We start from the raw sequence: 21,302 nt of genomic DNA, 5'->3' as shown, positions 1-21,302 counted from the left end.
TGCCTTGTAGAGGGCACTCAGCATCTTGCAAGATCTGATTCAAAAATGGTAAAATAGCTCTGACGTGTATGGTTGGTGGAGTCTGACCTTACAATGCCTTATCAACTTTTCACGGAGAAATCACAGCATGTATGTTGTGAAATGCACTTAATTTTTTTTTTTTTTTTTTTTTTGCAGATATGGTTTCCCTTCCAGGACACACAAACTAGTCCACTCTATGAACCACTGCCCTGCAAAATTTCATTTAAAAATAATGAAGCAGCTGTGACTTAAAGGAGCTCCGAAAGCATAACTCTTACGTCACAATATCCAAACTCATTTTTTGTAGCAGAGAGCCTCTGGGTACTGCTAACCAGCTTCCACTTTCCATCCCTCTGGTGAGCGAAGTGCTCCCTGTGCATGTTTTCCTGCCTCACTGGCCTAGCATGAAGCTGAACTATTTCTAGTAAAGCTCTTTGGGTTCCTTGGATGAAAGGCACTATCAAAGGGCATGGTGGTATTTTCTTTTTAATGCAGGGGTGAGATCTTGACACACAGAGCCAAGTACTCCTTTCATTTACACACATGCAGTTGCACTGAACCAAATTGACGTGCTCAGTGTAACTGAGATGAGAATTTGTCTCCAAGTTCCCGCCCCTAGTAAATCTGTATGATCCATTTATAAATCCCTGAAAACGGACTGATAATGGGAAAGAATGAAAAATTTCTTGTTCTCTAGTGACAAATCACAGTTTTTAAAGTATGGCATACATCAGGTACATTTCCCTTCTTACGTTTCCCTAAAGTGTTTGACTCAGTACCATGTGATATTTTTATTAAAAATCTAGACTGATATAAAATGAGTATGGTATACATTAATTGGATTAAAAGCTGTCTAATTGGTAGGTCTCAAAATGTAACTGTAAATGGGGAATTATCATTGAGTTGGTGTGTTTCTAGTTTCCTTCAGGGAATGGTTCTTGGTCCTACACTATTTAAGATTTTTAACAAAGACCTGGAAGGAAACAGGAAATCATCACTGATAAAGTTTACAGTTGACACAAAAATTGGGGGAGTGATAAATAATGAAGAGGACAGGTCACTCATACAGTGTGATCTGGATCCCTTGGTAAACTGGGTGCAAGGAAACAATATGCATTTTAATACTGGTAAATGTATACATTTAGGAACAAAGAATGTAGCCATACTTACAGGATGGGGGACTCTATCCTAGGAAGCAATGACTCTGAAAAAGATATTGACATTCATGGTGGATCATCAGCTGAGTATGAGCTCCCAGTGAAATGTTGGGTCAAAAAGGGCTAATGCGGTCCTGGAATGCATAAACAGGGGAATCTTGAGTAGGAACAGAGAGGTTATTTTACCTCTGTATTTGACACTGATGCAACTGCTGCTGGAATACTGTGACTAGTTCTGTTGTCCACATGTCAAGAAGGATGTTGATAAATTAGAGAGGGTTCAGAGAAGAGCCATGAGAATGATTAAAGGATTAGAAAACATGCCTTATAGTGATTAGACTCAAAGAGCTCAATCAATTTAGCTTAACACAGAGAAAGTTAAGGGGTGACTTGATTACTGTCTATATTCTGTAAGTACCTACATGGGGAACAAATATTTGATGATGGGCTCTTCAATCTAGTAGAGAACAGAGTAACATGATCCAGTGGCTAGAAATTGAAGATAGACACATTCAGACTGGAAATAAAGCATAATTTTTTTTTAACAGTGAGGGTAATTAATCCTGTTGGAATAGTTTACCAAGGGTGATAGTGGATTCTGCATTAGAGGCAATATTTAAATCAAGATTGGATTTTTTTAAAAAGTTAGGCTCTAGGAATTATTTTGGGGAAGTTCTATGGCTTGTGTTGTACAGGAGGTCAGACCTGATCATCACAATGGTCCCTTCTGGCCTCTCAGGCGTAACAAATATAATATTCAGATGTCCTCATCTGTATAGTCCATATCAATGCATTTGTGCAAAGTTTCCTGCAGGGAGAGGAGATTGACACTTGATCTTAGGATGGGACCTTAGCTACAACTTTATTATTATTATTTATTATTTGTATTATGGTAGTGTCTGGAGACCTCAGCTAAGATCAGGGACCCATTGTTCTGGGAACTATACAAACACATGGTAAGAGACAGATCTTGTTCCAAAGAGATTATAATCTAAAATCCCAATCCTGTAAATACTTACACACACGCTTATCTTTACTCCTCAGAGTAGCCCCGTTAAGTCAGAGGTACAGCTCACATATACAAAGTTATTCACATACTTATGTCTTTGTAGGATGAGGGCAAAAATAGACAAGACAGGATGGGAAAAGGTTGTAGTATTATCCTCATTTTACAGATTGGGAACTGAAGCAGAGAGACACTAAGGTTCCAGTCCTGCAAACAGTTATGCATGTTTAATATTAATATTAGTTGTGTGAGTAATTCCATTGAACCAATGGGGCCCTGGATTGAAATTCAGGTGATATGGGTTCAATACCTAACTCTGCTGTATATTTTATGCATGACCTTGGACAAGTCGTTTAAGTTCTGCTCCTGCAAATATTTGATGCATGTGTTTATCTGAACAGTACCTATGTCCTTACAGTTTGACTGATTGGGCTGTTAGTGTAAGGACCATCCTTCCTTTCTAACCTCAACTATGGCCACACTACTCAGAGGCTGAATTTGAATTGATAGTGTGTGCTAGCTCCCCTGTTTAATTACTACAGGACACTGAAAATAATACATAATTGGAGATTTTGAAGAATTTAGAGCAGGTCAGATTCTGATGTATGTCAGTGTAACTCCTGAATACTTCTATGGACAACAGGGGAGTTATTCGAGATTCACACTGGGTTAATCTGGATCAGAACCTGGCCCACTTTGTGTACGTCGCTCGCTTGTGTACGCTTTATAATACCCTTGCTAAATTCTATTTGTCAGGGTTGCATTTTTCTTTGCTGGCCAAGTAAAATATCATGACAGCAAGGGCAGGTGAGTTGCTTTTCTGCCTAACTTTCAGGATGGTTTTTCCACAGGGCGTTAATTTATTTTATTCTACCGCAAGTGGCCATTGGGTACCCATCCCCAATGGGGCACTTTTACGAGGCTTACGTTCAAGGTCCCGAGGCTAACCATCCCCCGGGGAGAAAGCCAGTGTTGTGCATAAAAGAGGAGAGGGCTGGCCCATCCTGCAGCGCACGAAGGGTTAACGGGTGGGTCAAGGAGAAGCCCCGTCCCGCAGGGCAGCGTCCTGGTGCAGAAGAGGCTCGGTGAGAAAAGAGGGTGTTGCCCTCCTCTGACAGCCTCCGCGAGTCTCCTGCGCTCTTCGGGGCTGCTGGGCTCGCCTTAAAATGAACTGCTTTGCAGGGCGCGGGGGAGCTTAGCGGGAGCGAGATGCCCGCTGGAGCTGGCCGGCTGCAGTCATGTTGCATTGGAATGAGGAAGTGGAGTGGAGAGGGGAGGGACTGAGAGCGGAGCTGCCTCCTGCCGCGGCTCTGCTGCGAGGAGGAGCCGCAGCACATGGAGCTGGAGAGGACTGGGAGAACTGTCTGCAGCCAGCCCCGGCCAGAGCAGGTACCGTACTGCCGAGCCGCCGCGCTCCAGGGGGGCAGCGCCTGAGCTTGGCAGGGCTGGTCTCCTTCGGCGTTGCCTTGCTGCTCGCCCTGTGCCGCCCTCTGCCTTTTGCTGGGCTGCGAGGAGCCGGGGCTGGCACCTGTCTGAGCACTTCGCTGTGCTGCAAACTTTTTTTTTTTGTGTGGGGAGGGGGGGGAGGAGAGGGGGTCGGGGGAGGAGAGGACAAACTTTGCTGAGAAGAGGGGGCCAGGGGTGAGTGTGGATGGTGCGAATGGTGGGGAGCTAACTTTTCTGCTTCGGGCAGGAGAGCCCTGCTAATGTTTGTTAGGGGCCAGCGCTGGTGTCCTGTCCTGGTGGTCTTGCGTGCTGGGATCATAGGATGGTCACAAGCCGCGGACAAGGGGGAAAGGTGTCATCTGCAGGTGCCTAGATAAGGATGGGCCGTTTCTTTCGTGGTGCTTTAGCAATGCATATTTGCTTGTTTGCATTATTATTCTGTATTTGCCCTGCTAAAAGCGGATCCGCTCCCCCCCCCACCCCATGGATCCTGACCTCCTCCTCCTCAGAAACAGGTAGTTTTAGATGAGATCCTGAGGAGTCCCTGGGATTTCTCTGTGTGTCTAGTGTAAATTCCAGGGAAATACACAAGAAAACCTCAAACTAATACAAGGAAGGCTCGCCTGTTTTGTTTTATTTGAAAGAAATAGGGAACAGTGTGAGTTGAGTAATTTCAGGAAGTTGTGAAAGAAAACTGGGAGATTACAGAGACTAAACAAGCTGGTTCTCTCTCTCTCTCTTATTTTTTAAATGAATGTTACCAATGTTCCTTCTTATCCTGACTACGCATGCTAGTAGGAAATAAATGTATTGAAATGTAGGTTGCAAAAAAGAGCCAAGATACTTTTGAATTATTCCCTAAAGTTTTTAGAAATAGGCAAAACCAGTGAGATATTTTAAAACAATTATTCGTTATTTTTAAAAAAAATCAGGAGGGTGAGGAAAATAAGGGGACAGTAAAAACATAATCCCCTCTCAGGAGCATGCTTCAGTGTCTGTGGATCACCCTCAGCACCTAAGTTCATTCAAAGCCGAAGTTCAACTAGTTTGCCCCTGTAAATTACAGAAAGAAGGCAGTGGGGGTTGCATAAACCATCAGGGACTTGTGAGATGAGCAGAATATATTTATTTGGAGATCTGGCTATAAGGAAGGAACCATCTTCATTGTTTTGTTCATTGTGGTGTAGGCTCTCTCAGTTGAAGATTTATTCTTTCTCACCACACAGCACAACTTGTTATTTCCATAAGTGACTGTTTTGCCCTGTAGTCACTTTCAGAAATTAGTATAAAAACAACTTCACACTTCAGATGTCATTTATAAAGAAGCTTCTAATTTTGTTTTTGTTTTTTTAATTTAAGAAATGTCTTACTTTGGGACAATGTTCTACAAAGTACAGCAAGACTGTCCTGCATTGTACAAAGCATCCTCTTAGGATTTTGAGAGTTAAGATCCTTGATAGTATTGTGGTTATTTTCTGTTTACAGATAACTCTTAAAACTACTATCCTAATACAGTTTATAATCTCAAGCCCTTAGTATGAAACCGGTGTTTTGTAGAATGTAATAGTTTTTAAAATGGTATGGTCTACTGATCAACCATAGCAAATAATTTGGGAGGAAAATAATGTACTTTTTTTTTGAAATGTATAAATGAGCGTGCTTGGTATTTACACACATTAATGGAACTGGAATTTTCAGAAGGGCAAGGGTAAAGATGGAGAACAGAAACAAGACTGAGGACTCTCCAATTCTTTTTTGTCCATAGTTGGACGAACATGTCAGTAGTTGGATGTCACATAGGTTGTATCCAGATGCATCCACTGTTTTACAATCCTTGGAAAAAACACCAAAAAGAGTAGCCTACAAGAGAGATTTTATTTGTTTCATGTGTTCATGACTACTTCCACCTTTGCAAGTTTTGTAACGATTAGTTCATTTTAAAAGTAAAAGACAAACTAAGGGCCAGATTCTGCAAACTCTCACATACACATGCATTAACATCAATGGACTGCTCGTGTGGATTGTAACTCATGCAGGATTACACCCTAATTAAAATTGGATACAATAAACAATCATTAAAATATAAAGATGAAAAGTTAAAATATTACATTTAACCCCCACTCCCCACCCAAAACCTGTCAAATAAACTAAAAGGTTTGTCTTGCATCAGTTAAAACAAGGAAATTACATGAGTTAGGTTGCCACTCTCAACTTGCCCTCAACTTCCCTCTTTATGCCCTTGTATTTCAGGGATCTAATGTGAGGAGTTCATGAAGCACTTCTGCTGCAGTGTCTAGACAAAATGTGAATTAAGGATGGAGTGGCAGTCTTAAATTGAAATTTCATTGCCTCTGTTGATTTTACAAGCCACTTGAAAATTATTTTAAAAAAGAAGTGGGAATACGTTTTGTTTTTTAATGTAGAAAAATTAAGAAAAAGACAGAGAAAAAATCCATGACTACAGTATTGTATATGAGCTTACTTTAGGCCCGGTATTCCTGCTCATTTGGCTGATATGGAATGCACCAAAATGTGCAACACTTCTTGAAAAGTAATTACTTCTTTCATGTTGGAGCTGCTTTTCGAATATAAATTGTCCATTTACATGATTTGTTTTGTTTTTAAATCATGAGTGTACATCAAAAAGAGAAATATGTTCATTTAAGACCCATGTCTATGTTCATAAAGTTGGAAAGGGGAAAAAAAACCCATAACACTTGATCCTGCATTGAGCACTTGAACTTTTAGTCTGAACTGAACTTGAATGCCCAAGTGCTAAATCTCTGTCCTCTCAAAGAGCAGCTCATGGATGCAAGAAATTGGATGAAAACCCTGTGCACCCAGAGTCTCTGCTGACATACTCTCCTTTTAGAAACTACAATCCTCATTAGCAGAACTGGGTGGGGGAAGACTCGGCTAGCTTGTGGAGATCTGCACTTCACTTTGTATGCGATCCTTCCTTGTTCTAGTGATATCTAGTCCCAGAGATGGGGCCAGGTTTAAAAGTCTTGTAATAAATGTTAACTTTTGGGCATCTTGGAATTGTGTTAGCTTTTTATTGGTAACATTTAGTTAAATATTTCTTTTCTACCAAGTGTTGTAAATGAAAATGTGAATATAAATATAAAATAATTAAAGTTAAAATTCATAATCTAAGAACCCACTTTTTGAAAGTCAGTTGGAGTTTGGCATTGTGGAAGTCAGTTGGAGTTTGGCATTGTCTTTAATGAAGCCAGGATTTCACCTCTCATGCATTAATATCTGGAGTCAGGACCTACCTTGAATATTTTTCTTCCAGTGGAGCTGCTTTGGAGACACAGGCATAGTGTGAAATTTTGGAGACAGTGCACATTTTCTCCAGAATTAACTGTTGTTACCGGTCAAACACTGATGTTGAAGGGCACAGCACATGAATTACAGGGCTTAAATGCTTGCCTGTTCCACTATATGCTCATAATAATTGTGGAAACTTAAATGTTTTTCCTTGGTGCATTATTTATCCCATATAATGTTTTGCTGAGTGGCCACATATCCTGAAGAACACTAAGTAAATTGCAGCATTTTGTAGCATGTGCAGAAATTGCAATGGAGCAGAAGACCTGTCATACATCTGATACAGCCTAGGTGGCATGTCAAATACCATTGCTAACTTTGGACACAGATTGGTGGAATGCTTCGTTGTGTAAGTGTGCGTATGATATTCACGCAACGTGCAGCATGATAACAAAATGCAGCAATCCCCATTCCAATATTAGTAAAGCAGTTTTTTATTCTGTTGTGAGCTTTAAAGACTAAAACCTGGTTCACCTGTTACTTCCACTGAGTAGCTACACTAATGACCAGTGTGGGAAGAGAATCAACCTGTGGTATTTTAAAATAGTGGTAGAAGATTGCATCCATATTGCTCATCAAATAAATTGGATAACTAAAAAATGATGCCACAAACCTTTCCACAAAAAGAAAAGGAGGACTTGTGGCACCTTAGAGACTAACAAATTTATTTGAGCATAGGCTTTCATGAGCTACATGCAGCCGATGAAGTGAGCTGTAGCTCACGAAAGCTTATGCTCAAATAAATTGGTTAGTCTCTAAGGTGCCACAAGTCCTCCTTTTCTTTTTGCAGATACAGACTAACACGGCTGCTACTCTGAAACCAAACCTTTCCAGATATATTTGTATTTGAACTGAGAGGTACTTATACCAACTGTTTGCACATTCCAGAGGTAAGGAAAATGCTTTGAACAAGACAAAGCCCCGAATAAACTATATCTCCTATGTTGGCAGTTTGTGCTTGGAAACTTTAAAAAAAAGAATCCAGTAGGTGTTAAAGTCACTTATCCAACCCAATCCTGTATCTCTTCGGTAGGTAAAACTTCCACTGAAGACTTCAGTGGGATTCTCGTATTTATGAGGACTACAGAACTGGGCTCAAGAGTTAATTTTATTGTCAGATTTTCTTAATGTTCACCAATGTACTTGAATGCATTTTGAAGTCACAATTTTTCCTGCTACACAGTGTAGAAGGATTAAACCAAAGTTAAAATAAATAGTAACATGTTGAGCTGATTTTAATATTGGCAACTTTAGAAGATGTTAGCAGCTGTACATGTGCAGGTGCTGATGTGCTGCTAATATTTTAAGGGGTTCCCACAAAATTTCCATTTTGATAATTTCTGTGACAAAACCCTGTGTTCCAGGGAAGCATGTGATCATACAGAGGGAGGGTTGTGAATCTAATAACTTTCCATTTTATAATCTTAAGCGGGGAGAAGGCAACATCCCTGGACAACTAAACTAATATTAAGTGCATTTGCTGGAACTGTTTAGAAAAATATGGGGTATATGTTGTGTCATTTGAAATGTGGACAATGAATACGCTTAAAAACAAATAATGTCTGCCTGGGTGTTTGATTCTCTGGGAAACATATTGAAAATCCCTGCCACTTAGTGAAGCAGCCCAAAGGCAAAACCACTTGCTCTTCTCAAGTGTTTTTATGAGCCCCAAAGAATCATTTGCCTGTGGCAGTGGAAGATTTAGCAATATCCAGAAAGGTGTGTGAACCCTGTCAGAGGCAAGGAAATTACCCCAAATCACCCTTCAGTTTGGTGGTGAATTTTAACAAGGGAATGCGCCAAGCCCCTCCAGCATGTTATGAATAACTATACCGTCGTATCTCCCTAGTGGCTATGAGTCGGAAGTGATTACGGAGGGCAAGTTGCCTCTACCAAGGTCAGCTTTGAATTGCTCTCCTCAATCCTACATGTGTGCATCATTATGATTTAAAGTCAGTAGGAGTTTTATATGTGGATTGAGCCCTAAATTTGAACAGAACTGAGAATTTTTGCAGAGAGTGGAATGGACTGTGGTACATCTTAAAAAAAAAAACAAAGGGGGGGGGGGGGGCAAAAAAACACAACACCCATAAACCACACCTTTTCCCCCTAAGCCATGCCCTCTTTTGTGCTCTGAGTGTTTCAACATGAAGAGGCTGTGGAATGGGTAGTGATTGACACTACTTTGAGCTGAGTAGACTGTAACCAAGTCAAATTGTACCTGTTGAGTGCAAATCTAGGCCCCAAATCTGCAGACTGATGTATATTCTTAACTTTACTCAGAGAGTCATCACATTGGGAAGTTGTGTGCGTTAGTGCAGGATTGGGAGCTTACCTTGTGAGTGTCCTTCAATACAACGGAATGAATTCATATTGCATTTTTCCACGAGACATCACAGGGTGATTTAAATAAAATATAATCTAAAATATTAATGATTTTAAAAGCAATGGGAAGCATCTGTTCCTTTAGCTTAATAAGATATATTTTTAATAAAAAATTTAAAACATTTCTATTCCCAGGTTGATGTTTCATTAGTCTTCTCAGTAAAAGAGACACTGACTGACTGACAGATTGTAACCATGAAACTGACTACATACCGTAGACCAGACCCACAGTTAAAACAATGAAGTGACAGCAGTGTAAAACTGGAATAATCAATAGTGGTTTTGGTCCAAAGTATGGCAAAACACAAAGTAACCAAAAGAAAGAAATGGGGGGGGGGGGGGGGAATTTGTTAATTTATTTCAGTTATAGTAATTTTTAGGAGTTATTTTTAACTGTAGGAAACCCCCTCCTCCCCACATATAATATACTGTTCCAAGCTAATAATGCCTCTTAAGCAATTTGAACACTGTGAAGAGAAATTAGGAAGTAATTCCACAATCATGGGTATAGGTACTAAACCCCCTTGTCATTTTCACAAACCAAATTGACTGCTGATTCTTACGTCAATATATGGCCTAGGGTATTTGGTAATAAAAGTTCCATCAAATATAAAAATGTCCCTTTCTCTCAACTATTTTGCTAGATTTGCTGTAATAAACATTTCTGCGTTTTAAAAGTAATACATAAAAATTCAGTTCTGTATGGGATGTTCCCCCTGACTTGAGAGGCAGTGTGCAAGAACGTCCTAGAGCAGAATTTGGCTCTTGGATAGTGTGCTTTGTTCGAAGGTAGAGTCAGTGCCTTAATTTACACTCCTGACTTTTTTACTCGGTTTGTTTATTTGATGGAGGCATGAGTCTCTTTTGTATGATCGTGATTTTATTTGGCTTAATGAAGAAAGGAGTCGGAAGAGTTCAATGAATTAGTAAAGCATGGCCTCAATTAGGAAAATTGTCTCTTTATTTTTCTCATTGTGCAAAGCAATTTTGTTTAAATGAATCAGGTTGCAATGTAAACATTTGGAAGATCCTTTTAAATTTTTGCTTTGGCTCAGGTAGGGATATCTGAAAATTGCAAGAATTTGTATACAAAGTGAATAAAAAGGGAAGATATGTATTCCTTCCCTTCGTAATATACTGCAATAGAGATACAACTGAAATCTTATAGAAAGCGAGTAAGATTATATATGGAATGTATATACTTTTTAAAAAACACCATTTGCAGTGCTCTTACAATAAATTCCAAAAGAACTGAGAATTATATAGGATGTTTGTTTCAACTTTTTTCAGACCCTCGCAATTGTTCACTAACATGGAGATTAATTTTACAAGTGCCATATATATAAGTATTTTGAATCTGTGCTTTTAGCAGAGTTCTTTTTTTTAACTCTCATGTCTTGAATTACAGTGCTTTCCTCATTTTATAGACAGAAACTCTCAATTGTATTTTGACTGTACGTTTATAATTGTTTTGTCAATTCCCATAGTTAACCAGAATTTACCCCTGCTAGGAGTAGAAAAATGACTGTATTAAATAAACTCCTCCCTCGACTTTTTGGAAAATGTTGACTGTAAACTGGGTAGAAGAGAAATTGTGATGGTGAGAGGGAACGATTGATCTTTGTTTTAAACTTCTTTTTATAGAGTCTCTTAATAGCAGTGAAGGTATTTTTAACTGTTATTGGAAACATACCGGAATCCATAATGTGATGCTCAATTTTCTGTCTTTAGAAGGGGCTCTTTATTTTTCTTCTGAGTTACTATTTATATTGAGTAGTGTGATGGGGAGGAAATTAAAATAGAATTAAAATGGTTCAAAAGTAGCGTCATTCACAGAGATTGTGAAGTCTACTTTATTAAATTACAGTGATAAAGTTAATTATCATCTGCTTGTAGAGATATTGAACACTTTTAATTAAAACTAGTTTACAGGTTTCTAGCAATTTTCTACAAGTATTTCCACCGCATCCTTCTCAGTTGATTCAGAATATGCTACATTTTACAAAACTTAATAACCTTCCTTCTTTTTCCTTCCTCTTCATCTACCTAATTTGGCAGTAAAGGGTCCCTTAAAACAAAATGACCTCATCGACAGTAGATGCATTTTTTAAAAAAATAGAAGGATAAATACTTTTACAGGGTTTTTCCTCTTTGTTAGTTCATCATCTCTCCATGGCCTTTGGTCCAAACCACAGCTCTAGCAGATTTGAGGGAATTATCTCAGTAACATTCTGCAGTTTGAAGCCGTTTGATGCAGTTAAAGATACAGCTACACTGCAGTTATGCAGATGCTTGCAACGGTTGACTTTTTTCATTAATTGGGGACCCGTACATGCCACTCCTCGCTTAGTCATGCTATTAATATACATACACTTTCAAATACTTTGAATGGTATATTCTTTGATGGTACCAGGTTTGCCAGGAAGCTATCTGGGTTGGCTTTATCGAGTTTGACCTCTCTCTGTATTGTTGAAGCTACGACTCATGTGAGATGCATTGCTTTAGCTATGGTTTTTTTATGTTGTATCCTGTCTGATCAAGAGCCACTGAGACTTATATTTCAAAGACCACAAAAAAGGAGACTCACTATAATAATATCAGTAATCATTTAAGGCCAGGTCCTGCAATTCTAACTCAAATGAGTTCCGTTTACTGCTTGCGTAAATGAGGGTTGCAAAATCAGCCCTTACTCTGTATGGCTTTGTTGGGGAGGGTTATGGGTTTTTTTAGAATAGACCTATTAGCCCATGGTCATAGCAATGGAAGAGTCCCTGTTCAGCCATCATGTGTGCTGTATGCATTTTGGGTGGGATTTTCAAAAGTGCCTAAGGCAGTTAGGAGCACAAGACTAATTGTAAATGGTACTTGTTCTTCTGACTCCCTTATACACTTTTAAAGCTCTTACCCTTTAATTGTGCACATAATTTGAGAGAGCAGTATCACTGGCTATGTGGTTGTTTAGTTGTGCATCTCTGAGACCTTTCCACTTAGGTATTGGGGCTTAAAAATCCCACAAATTGGGTAGGAAACAAGTAGCAAGGAGTGTAATGTAGTTACCTGGGCCCTATTCATACTTCACAAAATCAAATAAGAAGAACTATATAAACAGAGGGCCAGATTCTGATCTCAGGTGTGCTGGTGTAAATCCAAAGTAACTGCACTGAAGTCAATAGTGTTACTCCAAATTTTCATCAGTGTATTTGAGATTAGGACCGACCCTACAGTGTGTTGTTATAAGCCTTGATCCTGCAAACATGTATGTACTTAACATAGGCATGTGGGTTGTCCCATTGAAGTCACTACCCAAGTGCCTAAACCAAAGAATGTGGAAATGTAGTAGGATTGGGATAGTACGTTGGAGTTGATTAGGCAATAGGCCTTATCTGGATTCTCTTCACACTCCGAAGACCCACTGGTTTCAGTGGAAGTTTTGGTTGCGGAGGATGCAGGCCTGAGCTCTCATGCTTGTACATCATTTTGAATATATAAAGCACTTTATAAATGCTATGCTTTAATGTGTATGGTTTACTTTTAAATTTTCATTGAAAAATAGGAGATGAAATAATACACCAACACTCCATTTGCAGAAGACAAGTTTGGTGCATTTTGAAGGGCAACATCCTGAGTTAGAAAAATTAACCTTATAGAGATTTCTTCCCCCTAATAGCAGCCTAAAGGACCCCGTTAACTTTTGGGCCCAAATTCATCATTGATATAACCCTACTGCGATGAATTGCAATTGATGTGAACACTTAATCTGGCCTGTTTTGACCGTTAGGTGGGGAAAAAATAGCTTGGAGTTTAGAATGCGCGTATTGGGCCACATTCTCCTCTCGCTAACAGCAGTGCAACTCAGCTGAATTTGAATGGTGCTGCATGGGAGTAACTGAAGGCAGAGCTTGACCCACTCAACTTTTCTTCAGACTATGAAAGGTTAAGTGTTCCATGTGAACACATTCAAAATTGTGCATGTATTACACTTAAACATGATGTGGCTGGCATACGCATGTGCATTTGCCATGAACAGTACATAGGCAGAGCTGTAGAGAGGAGTTGACAAGAGGAAAAGAAATCATGTGCATGTCTGCATACACAGGATTTGACCAGATGGTACCCTGTACAGATTCTGTGTATTTGTGTGCATATAAATTGTTTTCTTATTTAAAGCATCATTTTGTGTAAAACAGGACTAATATAGTCCTTCCATTTTAGTGTGTGCTTCTCTAGGATTAATAATGTCACAACCCAAAGATTTACAACATTTTGTTTTCAAAAACATTATAATTAATTTTTGCAATCAAGTCTCTAGATTATTAAGAGGAAAATGTATTGGTTTGAATTCAATTTCTAAGGAGTTTTGAAGAAACTATATAATATTTTAAAGGGAGCTTTGTAAATATTTTCTGTAATGGCCCAAGCACTTAAATCCATATTTAGGCACCTAAATAAAAGAGGCCAGAATTTCCAGAGGTGCTGAGCACCTGCACCTCCCATTGAAGTTAATGGCTCCTTATTTGGGTGCCTAAATGTGGACTTACGTTTAAAAACGTTGGCTTACATTCACTGTTGGCATAAGCAGGGGCAACTGTGTAAAAGGCAGTGAAATTGCACACACTTGTGCCTATACTGAATTTGAGTTTAAAATTATTATGAAAATTTGCAAGGGGTTGGTTGTTAATGTTTTTCCTTTTACTAAATAATAGTGCTTTCCCCCAATGTCTCATGCCATATACACTTCTGCAGAAATCCTTTTGTGTCCACCTGTGATAACATTCAAAATCCAGTCTTAAATTGTAACTTTGGTGGGGGGAATCCTAGTGTCCTTACTCAGGGTTATAGCCTGCTCCCCTTGAAGTCTATAGCAAAGCTCCCATTGATTTCAATGGAAGCAAGATCAGGTCATCAGTTCTTACTCACGCATATACCCATGTCAAAGTCACTTGAACACGTAGTGCTCTCATTACACAAAAATTTGGCCCCATGGGAGATTATGCCTAGGTAAGGATTTAAAAACCTTTGTACCAGTGCAGGGTTACAAAAAACATATTATCCCAGCACTTAGATATGAGTCCAGTCATGTGTCCCTGGTAAACCTAAAACTTTCGTTGGAATTGGTTGGGATTTCACAGGTACTTACAATCTGAAGACACTAGCATTACACTAGTATTTCCCCCCCATCAAATTAGGCATCACCTGCTTTAATATAATGAATTTACATTTTTTGAATGATCAATGCTGTCGGTGCTGAACACACATAAGACTAGTTATGAGGTCCAAAAGACCATTTCAAAAAAAAACATTCCTTCCTCTTTCCCAGCCAAACTAATATATTGCCCATCCACTCATTCCAAAACCCTGATCAATCTCTTGTCCCCCCAAAAAAGCCTGGGGAAAGATGTGAGCCTGAGAGAATGTACTGAAGGTCAGCAAATCTAGGCTTTCACAGGCCCAGGAGAGGCATGTGGCAGAGTGGAGGATCTCTCCTCAAGAACACTCAGACACCAGTCCTCTCCTATCTAAACCAGGGGACCTCCCCCCATTTGGGAAGCCTTTGCAAATTTAACTCCATGTCTGACTTCAGCTAAAAGGCAAAAAGGAGCATGCGTTGGGAGAGTAGGAATGATTCAGTACTTGGTATACTGCAGAAACGTTGGGGTTGTATGGTTTGTCATGGTAAAGGAGGGTAATTATGGGAATAATAAAATAGAAACTTTCATATTTAAATATCCTTTTCTGCCGAAGAGACCATCCTTAATGGATTTATTGAGGAAGAAGAAACCCTCCATATTTTGCTTTGTCTTCTCTGAAGCCCTGGAAATAGACCTTGAAGCATTTTCTAATTATTCTAGAGACACTGGTTAATTAATGTATAGGATTCCCTACCATTGTATATTTTCTTGAGTTTTTGTTTGGCTGGAGTTCACCATGACACAATGAAACTGTATGTTAATCAAACAGCTGGATGATCATCTAAAGCACCAAGAGATGCATAGGAATGTCTTTTCCTTCATTTGTGTTCAGTGACCCTTGTAGGAGATCTAAGGGAGTGTGTATATGGAGACTGGGCTTTTGTACAGTCCCACCTACCAGTACATACCACATTTCCAGTAACTGAACAGGTTACAGTTAGAAGATGATGCTGGATTTCCCCTCCCTCAAGATAAGTAGTCAGTGGGAAATACAGCCAATCTTTATTAAAAAATGGACAAATTGAAATCTCTTCTGTCCCATAGAAGTTGATGTAAATTGTTGGGTGGGAGGAAGCTTTTTGTGTTTTGCAAAGCTACAGTCTATTTTAGGCAGTGATTTTTTACAAATTGTTTTGGCTGGGACTAAAATTTGGGACTGAAATAAAGCAAAACAAAACGTTCTGGTATGTTGAGTAGCATTAGGGCAGTTATGCAGTGGGTGGAATGCCTGGTGGCATTTGAAGGCATGGTAGCAAAAAGTGGAGGGTAAAAGTCTGCTCTTAAATCCACACAGCAGATGTGCATGCTGATACTGGGATCTTCCTTGTGCACAAAGCTTCCATTGACATGAAAGGGAGACTTGCATGTGTCTGAAGAGCAGACTGTTAGATCTGAGGTGCACTGTGTGGGTTCTGAGACTTGCCTGGGAAGTCCATAATATTCACTGGAGAATTAAATAGGACTACTGCTGTTACAAGCCTTTCCTCTGCCATTTATTTGGTATCACGTTACTATCCCCAACAGTACTGATGGCTTCTTTCTTTCTTTCTTTTTCTTTTTCTTTTTCTTTCAAAAAAAGAGATGTTCGAGGATTTGAGAAGAATGGATATTGTACACTTGTCCCAAATATCAGACTAGTGTTATAACTCTTTGTACAGTAACGCAACCACTGTCTTCCTCTGTTTCTAACTCTTTCATAGAAATAGGTTTCCATTGCTACCTTTCTGATTCCAGAAAACTAGATTGGTGGTGGTGGTGCCTGGAATGCAATGACGTCAAAGGAGCCAGATTCTCAGCTGGTGTAAACTGTCATAGTTCCATTGAAGTCAAAGAAGCTATGACAGTTTACATTAGATGAGGACATGGCCCAAAGCCTTGTAGTAGACAGAGCTTACAGGTTAAAGAACTTTTTTCTCCTAAGGTTACCTGAGTTGCCAGCACCATGCTGAAAGTTTAGTATCAGGTTGTGCTGGGAATACCTGCTCTAGTAAGCCATTTATTATCCAAGGCGCTACCAGATGTCCACCATAGGCACTTGAGACTTCAGACTTGTAGGCTTGTGCTCCAAGTGAAAATTTTAATTTTATTTCTACCCACTAACCCTCAGCGTGCTTCTCCCCAGAGTTTGTGGTCACTCGCAACTTACTCTCAGAACATTATGTGTTGCAACAGAAGGGCAGTAGCTTCCCAGTATTTGTTACCAATCTGTGGAGCCAGCCATCTGTCAGCAAAACAGGAAGGCCTGGGTTCCCTTTGTCTCCTGGGCTTGTTTTGCTATTTTAGGGAGCTTTACTTCTCCCTGTGTAGAAGAAAACTGATGTGGTCTGAAGCCAGGGCTCCTGAAAGAGTGAGGGCCAAAGACTGAAGCTGCTGTTTTGCCCATCTGCCACTGCTTGAGGTGTATTCATTATTAATGGAGGTAGTGGCGGTTGCTGCTCAGATATGCAGCCCTGCCTGGGTAAATGAGACATTCTTCAGCAAATTGCTTCGTTTTTTGATTGCTGATTGTACGCGTGTCACCAAGCTGACTCAAGGTTCATCGATGCATGCTCAGTAAATTAGAAAGAACATAACTATGGATCAACCAAGAGAATGAATTCTGTGCCTACAATGACCCAGGGCCATTTAATTTTCTGCTTAATTTTGTTGCAGTCAGTTTGCATTTTGGGTTATTATGCAGTAGGAAATTAACAATAAATAACAAATTTGGTCCTCCTGTGCTTGTAATGATATTTTTATAAATCTTTGTAATGCTGTTTTAAAAAGGATCAAGGTCTGTGCCAGTCTGATACCCAGGTATGCAGGGAGGAAAATAAAGAGAAAAATACATTATTCTTGCGAGATAATCTCATAGTTAAATAGCAAAGGATTTTTCTTCCCCCCCACCCCACGCTTTTTGTCTTGTTTTTTGTATTTCACATTAACTTAATGCTCTTCCTCTCTTTCTTAGATTACTTGAGGAAAATGGAAACAGATGAGGCTCAAGATATGTCCCAGGTTTCAGGTGAGATCCTTAAAGAATACATCTGTGATGAAAATCCTGAATTCCTGTTAATCTCTGTACCAGAGTGCAGTGTTGTTGTTATTGTCATTATAATTGCTTTGGATCTTTTGAATGCCAGAGTGGAAAGCAGGGCATAATTAATGGTATCACTTAATATCAAACCTAGTAGTGCATAGACTTTTTTAAAAGGAACTTTATAATTAAAGAAGCCAAGGAAAATATAAGTAGTTTTGCATTAAACCTACATTAGTATTTCCTTGAAGCATGGTCGGACGCACGTTGTGGGGTATTTTCGGGGGACGGGGGGACAGATAAAAGATTGACTGGTACATGCCAGTTTCAGGACAAATAAACTTCAGTCATGAGGGGAAAATATTAATTAAAAAAATTGCTCACCAAGTAGGTTTTTGAAATCTCTCCCACCCCCTGCCCAAATCTTTTATAACTCTATTTGGCTTAAGAAATAAAGACTGGATAAATAAGTATCTGGGTAGATAGTAAAAGCCATAGCACCAATAGCATTAGACTTTAAGGGTCAGAACTCTTTTATTCCAAGGTGTCAATGCTTTGAAAGAATGTTTAAGTGTTGCTTGGAAGAGTTAGGCCTCTAAAATTTGCCCTGTGAATATCATGGTTAGGATTCTACAGCCCCTTGGCTTCTTGCGTTTCTCCCATTGGGAGTTTTATTATTGACTTCATTGGGGATAGGACTGGTCCCTTGGCAAGTCTGGAAATATAATTATCAAGATAATATTATTCTTAATACTTTTGTGCTTCATCGCTAGTCTCAAGGAGCCATATAGTTTGCCCTCTCCATAGGTTCCGTAATTAATATTTGACAACAGCAATGGCAAATGACTTTCAGTTTTCACTCTTAGTATGCTGTCTAAAACAGGCCACCTTTGTTCATTGAGGCCTCCATTCTGCAGACACTTAAGCAGGTGGTTCACTTTAACGGACAACTGTCACAGTTAAAATTAAACATGTGCATAAGTCTTTGGAGGATCAGTACCTAAAGACCAGCTGTATGTGATCATAAAATGGCTTGGACCATAGAATTGGTCAGGGCATTTTTTCATTCAAAAAATTAGATGAAAACTGTAAATATAATTTTCATCTATTTTTGAAGGAAAAATGAAAAAGTAAATTTATTTATATATATATATATATATATACATATATATATATAGAACTAAATTTTGTGTGTGTATATATACAAAAAGATTTCTAAAAAACTAAATTTATACATATATAAATTTAGGTTTTTAGAAATCTTTTTGAGTTTTCATCAGAAAAAAAAAACATTTTTTAAAAAATATTTTAGATGAAAACCTGATAAGTTTAAAATAAAATGGATGTATCCCATGGAACTTTCTGTTTTAACCAAAACAAAAAACCCCAACCCATTTTCCATCATACTTTTCAACAGAAAATTTTCAGCTATTCTGTATGGGTTTGTTGATTTCCCCCAAATCATCATCATCATCATCATCATCATTTTTTACATTATAACTAAATATATTGAGCTTCAAAGTTTTATTGCATATTGAAATAATTAAAAACTTGCTATCTGTGTATAGTTTGACACATACACTGCTCAACAGGAAAATCAATGGAACACAGATCCTGTATTCCTTATACAGACAAAATTATTAGGATCTGTTTAGACTAGAGCTTTTAGTTGTGTTGTAATTCAAATTCAGTGATTCTGTGTGGGGCAGAATCCCATACATGGGTGCCTCATGGGGATTGGGCTCTGCTGGGTTCCAGGGGGTTGGAGACAGTTGCATCTTTCTCTGCCTCAATGGCAGCACATGTCCCAGTGGATATCCACACCCAATGTTATGGTGCTTAAAATAGCATTAACTTGAACTCCACATCTGCTCCCTCTTGCAATGGTTGGTCAGAGGCAGCATCACCCCCATACAAGCTATGCTGCTGTGAGGAGGAGCAGTATGGTGGGCTAGCTCTCCAGGGGACGGGAGGCTGCTTTGACTCCTGGGTTAGGAGGCGACACTGTCTGCCTCTTTCCTTGCGGGGGAAGATTTGAAGGGAACTCAGTAGTATTTCTAAGTGAGGGGAATGCTTCCAGCTCTCCAAATGCTGAAGGATTGGTACCACTTCTAGTATTTCCGCAGCATCCCTAGGTGACAATAAGTAAGATTCTTTGGAGGTGATTTTCCTTTCTTAAAAAAAGTGGACTCTGAGGTGAATTTTAGCTCCCTGATATAATCTGCCCACACCACATGCCCTGCGTAAACCTCCCCACTCTGCTGTGCCAGTGACCCATTGATCTTTTACTCTTGGGCTCCCTCGGAGCAGAGACTGTTCTGCTGAACAGTTAGTTGTGTTTGTGATGTGATCAAATGGCCACAGAATAGCTTACGCTTGCTTTCATTTGTGATCTGAGCTGGGTGTGCACTCGGTATTCCAAAAACAACAGACTAGTGGATTAATTCCTACAGGTACTTGACTGAGCCCTCATTAATACAAGTAAAGTATTCTGATGTTGGTGGTGACATCATCCGTAGGTCAACTGCTGATTCAATAAATCATTTCAATACCTTATTTTTCCATCTGATATTATTGTGTATGTGATGCTGTGTACAGTAGCATGGCCTGGTTTTCCTGCCATGACGAGCAACTTGGGAGCAGGGGGGCAGAATGCTCTTTGGAGCTCACAGGACCAGTTGCATGCTGCTTAAACCCCTTTAAGGGGTGTTTCTTATTTCCTTCCCATAAGGCTGGCCAGCTCTGCTGGCCAGTAGGCATGGGATGAAGGGAATCATGCCCTATTGGTATGCTTCCAGGGACGTAATTGCAGGGCAAGGCTTCTGTAATATGTTGGGGACAAGCTTGGCCCCCAGCCTGAGGGGTCATAACTGCAGCTGTAAATTACCTTGATACTCTTCTCCTGCACGGTGCTTAGTGCTCCTCAGCCCCACTGTAAAATCTGAGCCAATGGGCAAGATGTGCCACTGCCTTTCGCCTGGTGTAGTTATTTATACTGAGTGAAGTAGCTGTAAGAGCCCTGTCAAATCAGAATGGTAGCATTTGGAAGCCATTTACTTGCATAGCTATAACTGACACAAGGTGTGTCAGTGGAGAATCAGGTCAACACTGCATAAAATGGGCATAAGTGAGATCAGAGTCAGGCCCTTTGTGTTTGCAACACAAATGTTCCCGCTTCTTGGAATTCGGTCACTGCTAGCTCCTAAAGGAACCAAAATGCTCTTTGATAAGCTCAGAGTTCACCCTTTTTTTCTCTCCTGAAAGTGATATTTCGTGAGGCAAGCAGTTGCAGTTCTGAAATGAAGAGAGAGCTGACATACATTTAACCAAACAGTATCCGGTGCCCATACAAAAGAATCAGAAAACACAGATAATATCTCACTTAACTAGCAGTGTTTATCCTGCTGTTTTTTTTAGTTCTAGATTGGGTCTAACAGTTGAGGGAGAATGAAAAACCAATGTGAATGTTTTCACCACTATCACACAAAGATCTCCCCAAGGAATCACCATTTGTAGTTCTCCACTTTTGCCAGTTGATGAGAAAATAGGGAAGAAGGTTTTACTTTTGACATGGCAGGCTAGAGCCTCAGCTGGTGTAAATCAGCTTAGCTGCATTTAGCTCCAATCACTGGGTCTGATTCTTTTCTTAAACCAGTGTAAATTGGGAGTAATTTAATCAATTTCAGGGACTTTACACCAGTTAAAAAGTGACATAAATGAAAGGAGAATTAGGTTTCTAGTCTTCAGTC

General features: G+C 39.5%; 1 protein-coding gene across 12 annotated transcripts in view; it reads left to right on the top strand.

Moving 5' to 3' along the window:
* Positions 1–21,302, top strand: part of IKZF1 (IKAROS family zinc finger 1) — a 115,329-nt gene that overhangs the window by 19,138 nt on the left and 74,889 nt on the right. For 4 of the 12 annotated variants that reach the window (XM_043540455.1, XM_037889952.2, XM_037889950.2 and 1 more), the window contains exons 1-2: positions 3,293–3,573; positions 17,488–17,541. In XM_043540455.1, the coding sequence (XP_043396390.1) occupies positions 3,423–3,573; positions 17,488–17,541 (205 nt within the window). In that variant the 5' untranslated portion in view covers positions 3,293–3,422. Of the gene's footprint in view, positions 1–177; positions 3,574–3,822; positions 3,893–17,487; positions 17,542–21,302 lie in introns of those variants that run through there. The other 8 variants (XM_043540461.1, XM_037889954.2, XM_037889953.2 and 5 more) reach the window with 5 other exon arrangements.

This window comes from Chelonia mydas, chromosome 2, assembly GCF_015237465.2.
Source record: "Chelonia mydas isolate rCheMyd1 chromosome 2, rCheMyd1.pri.v2, whole genome shotgun sequence".
Taxonomy (NCBI): domain Eukaryota; kingdom Metazoa; phylum Chordata; order Testudines; family Cheloniidae; genus Chelonia; species Chelonia mydas.
Note: the sequence above shows the minus strand (reverse complement) of the source record. Positions and strands in the feature narration are given on the sequence as shown.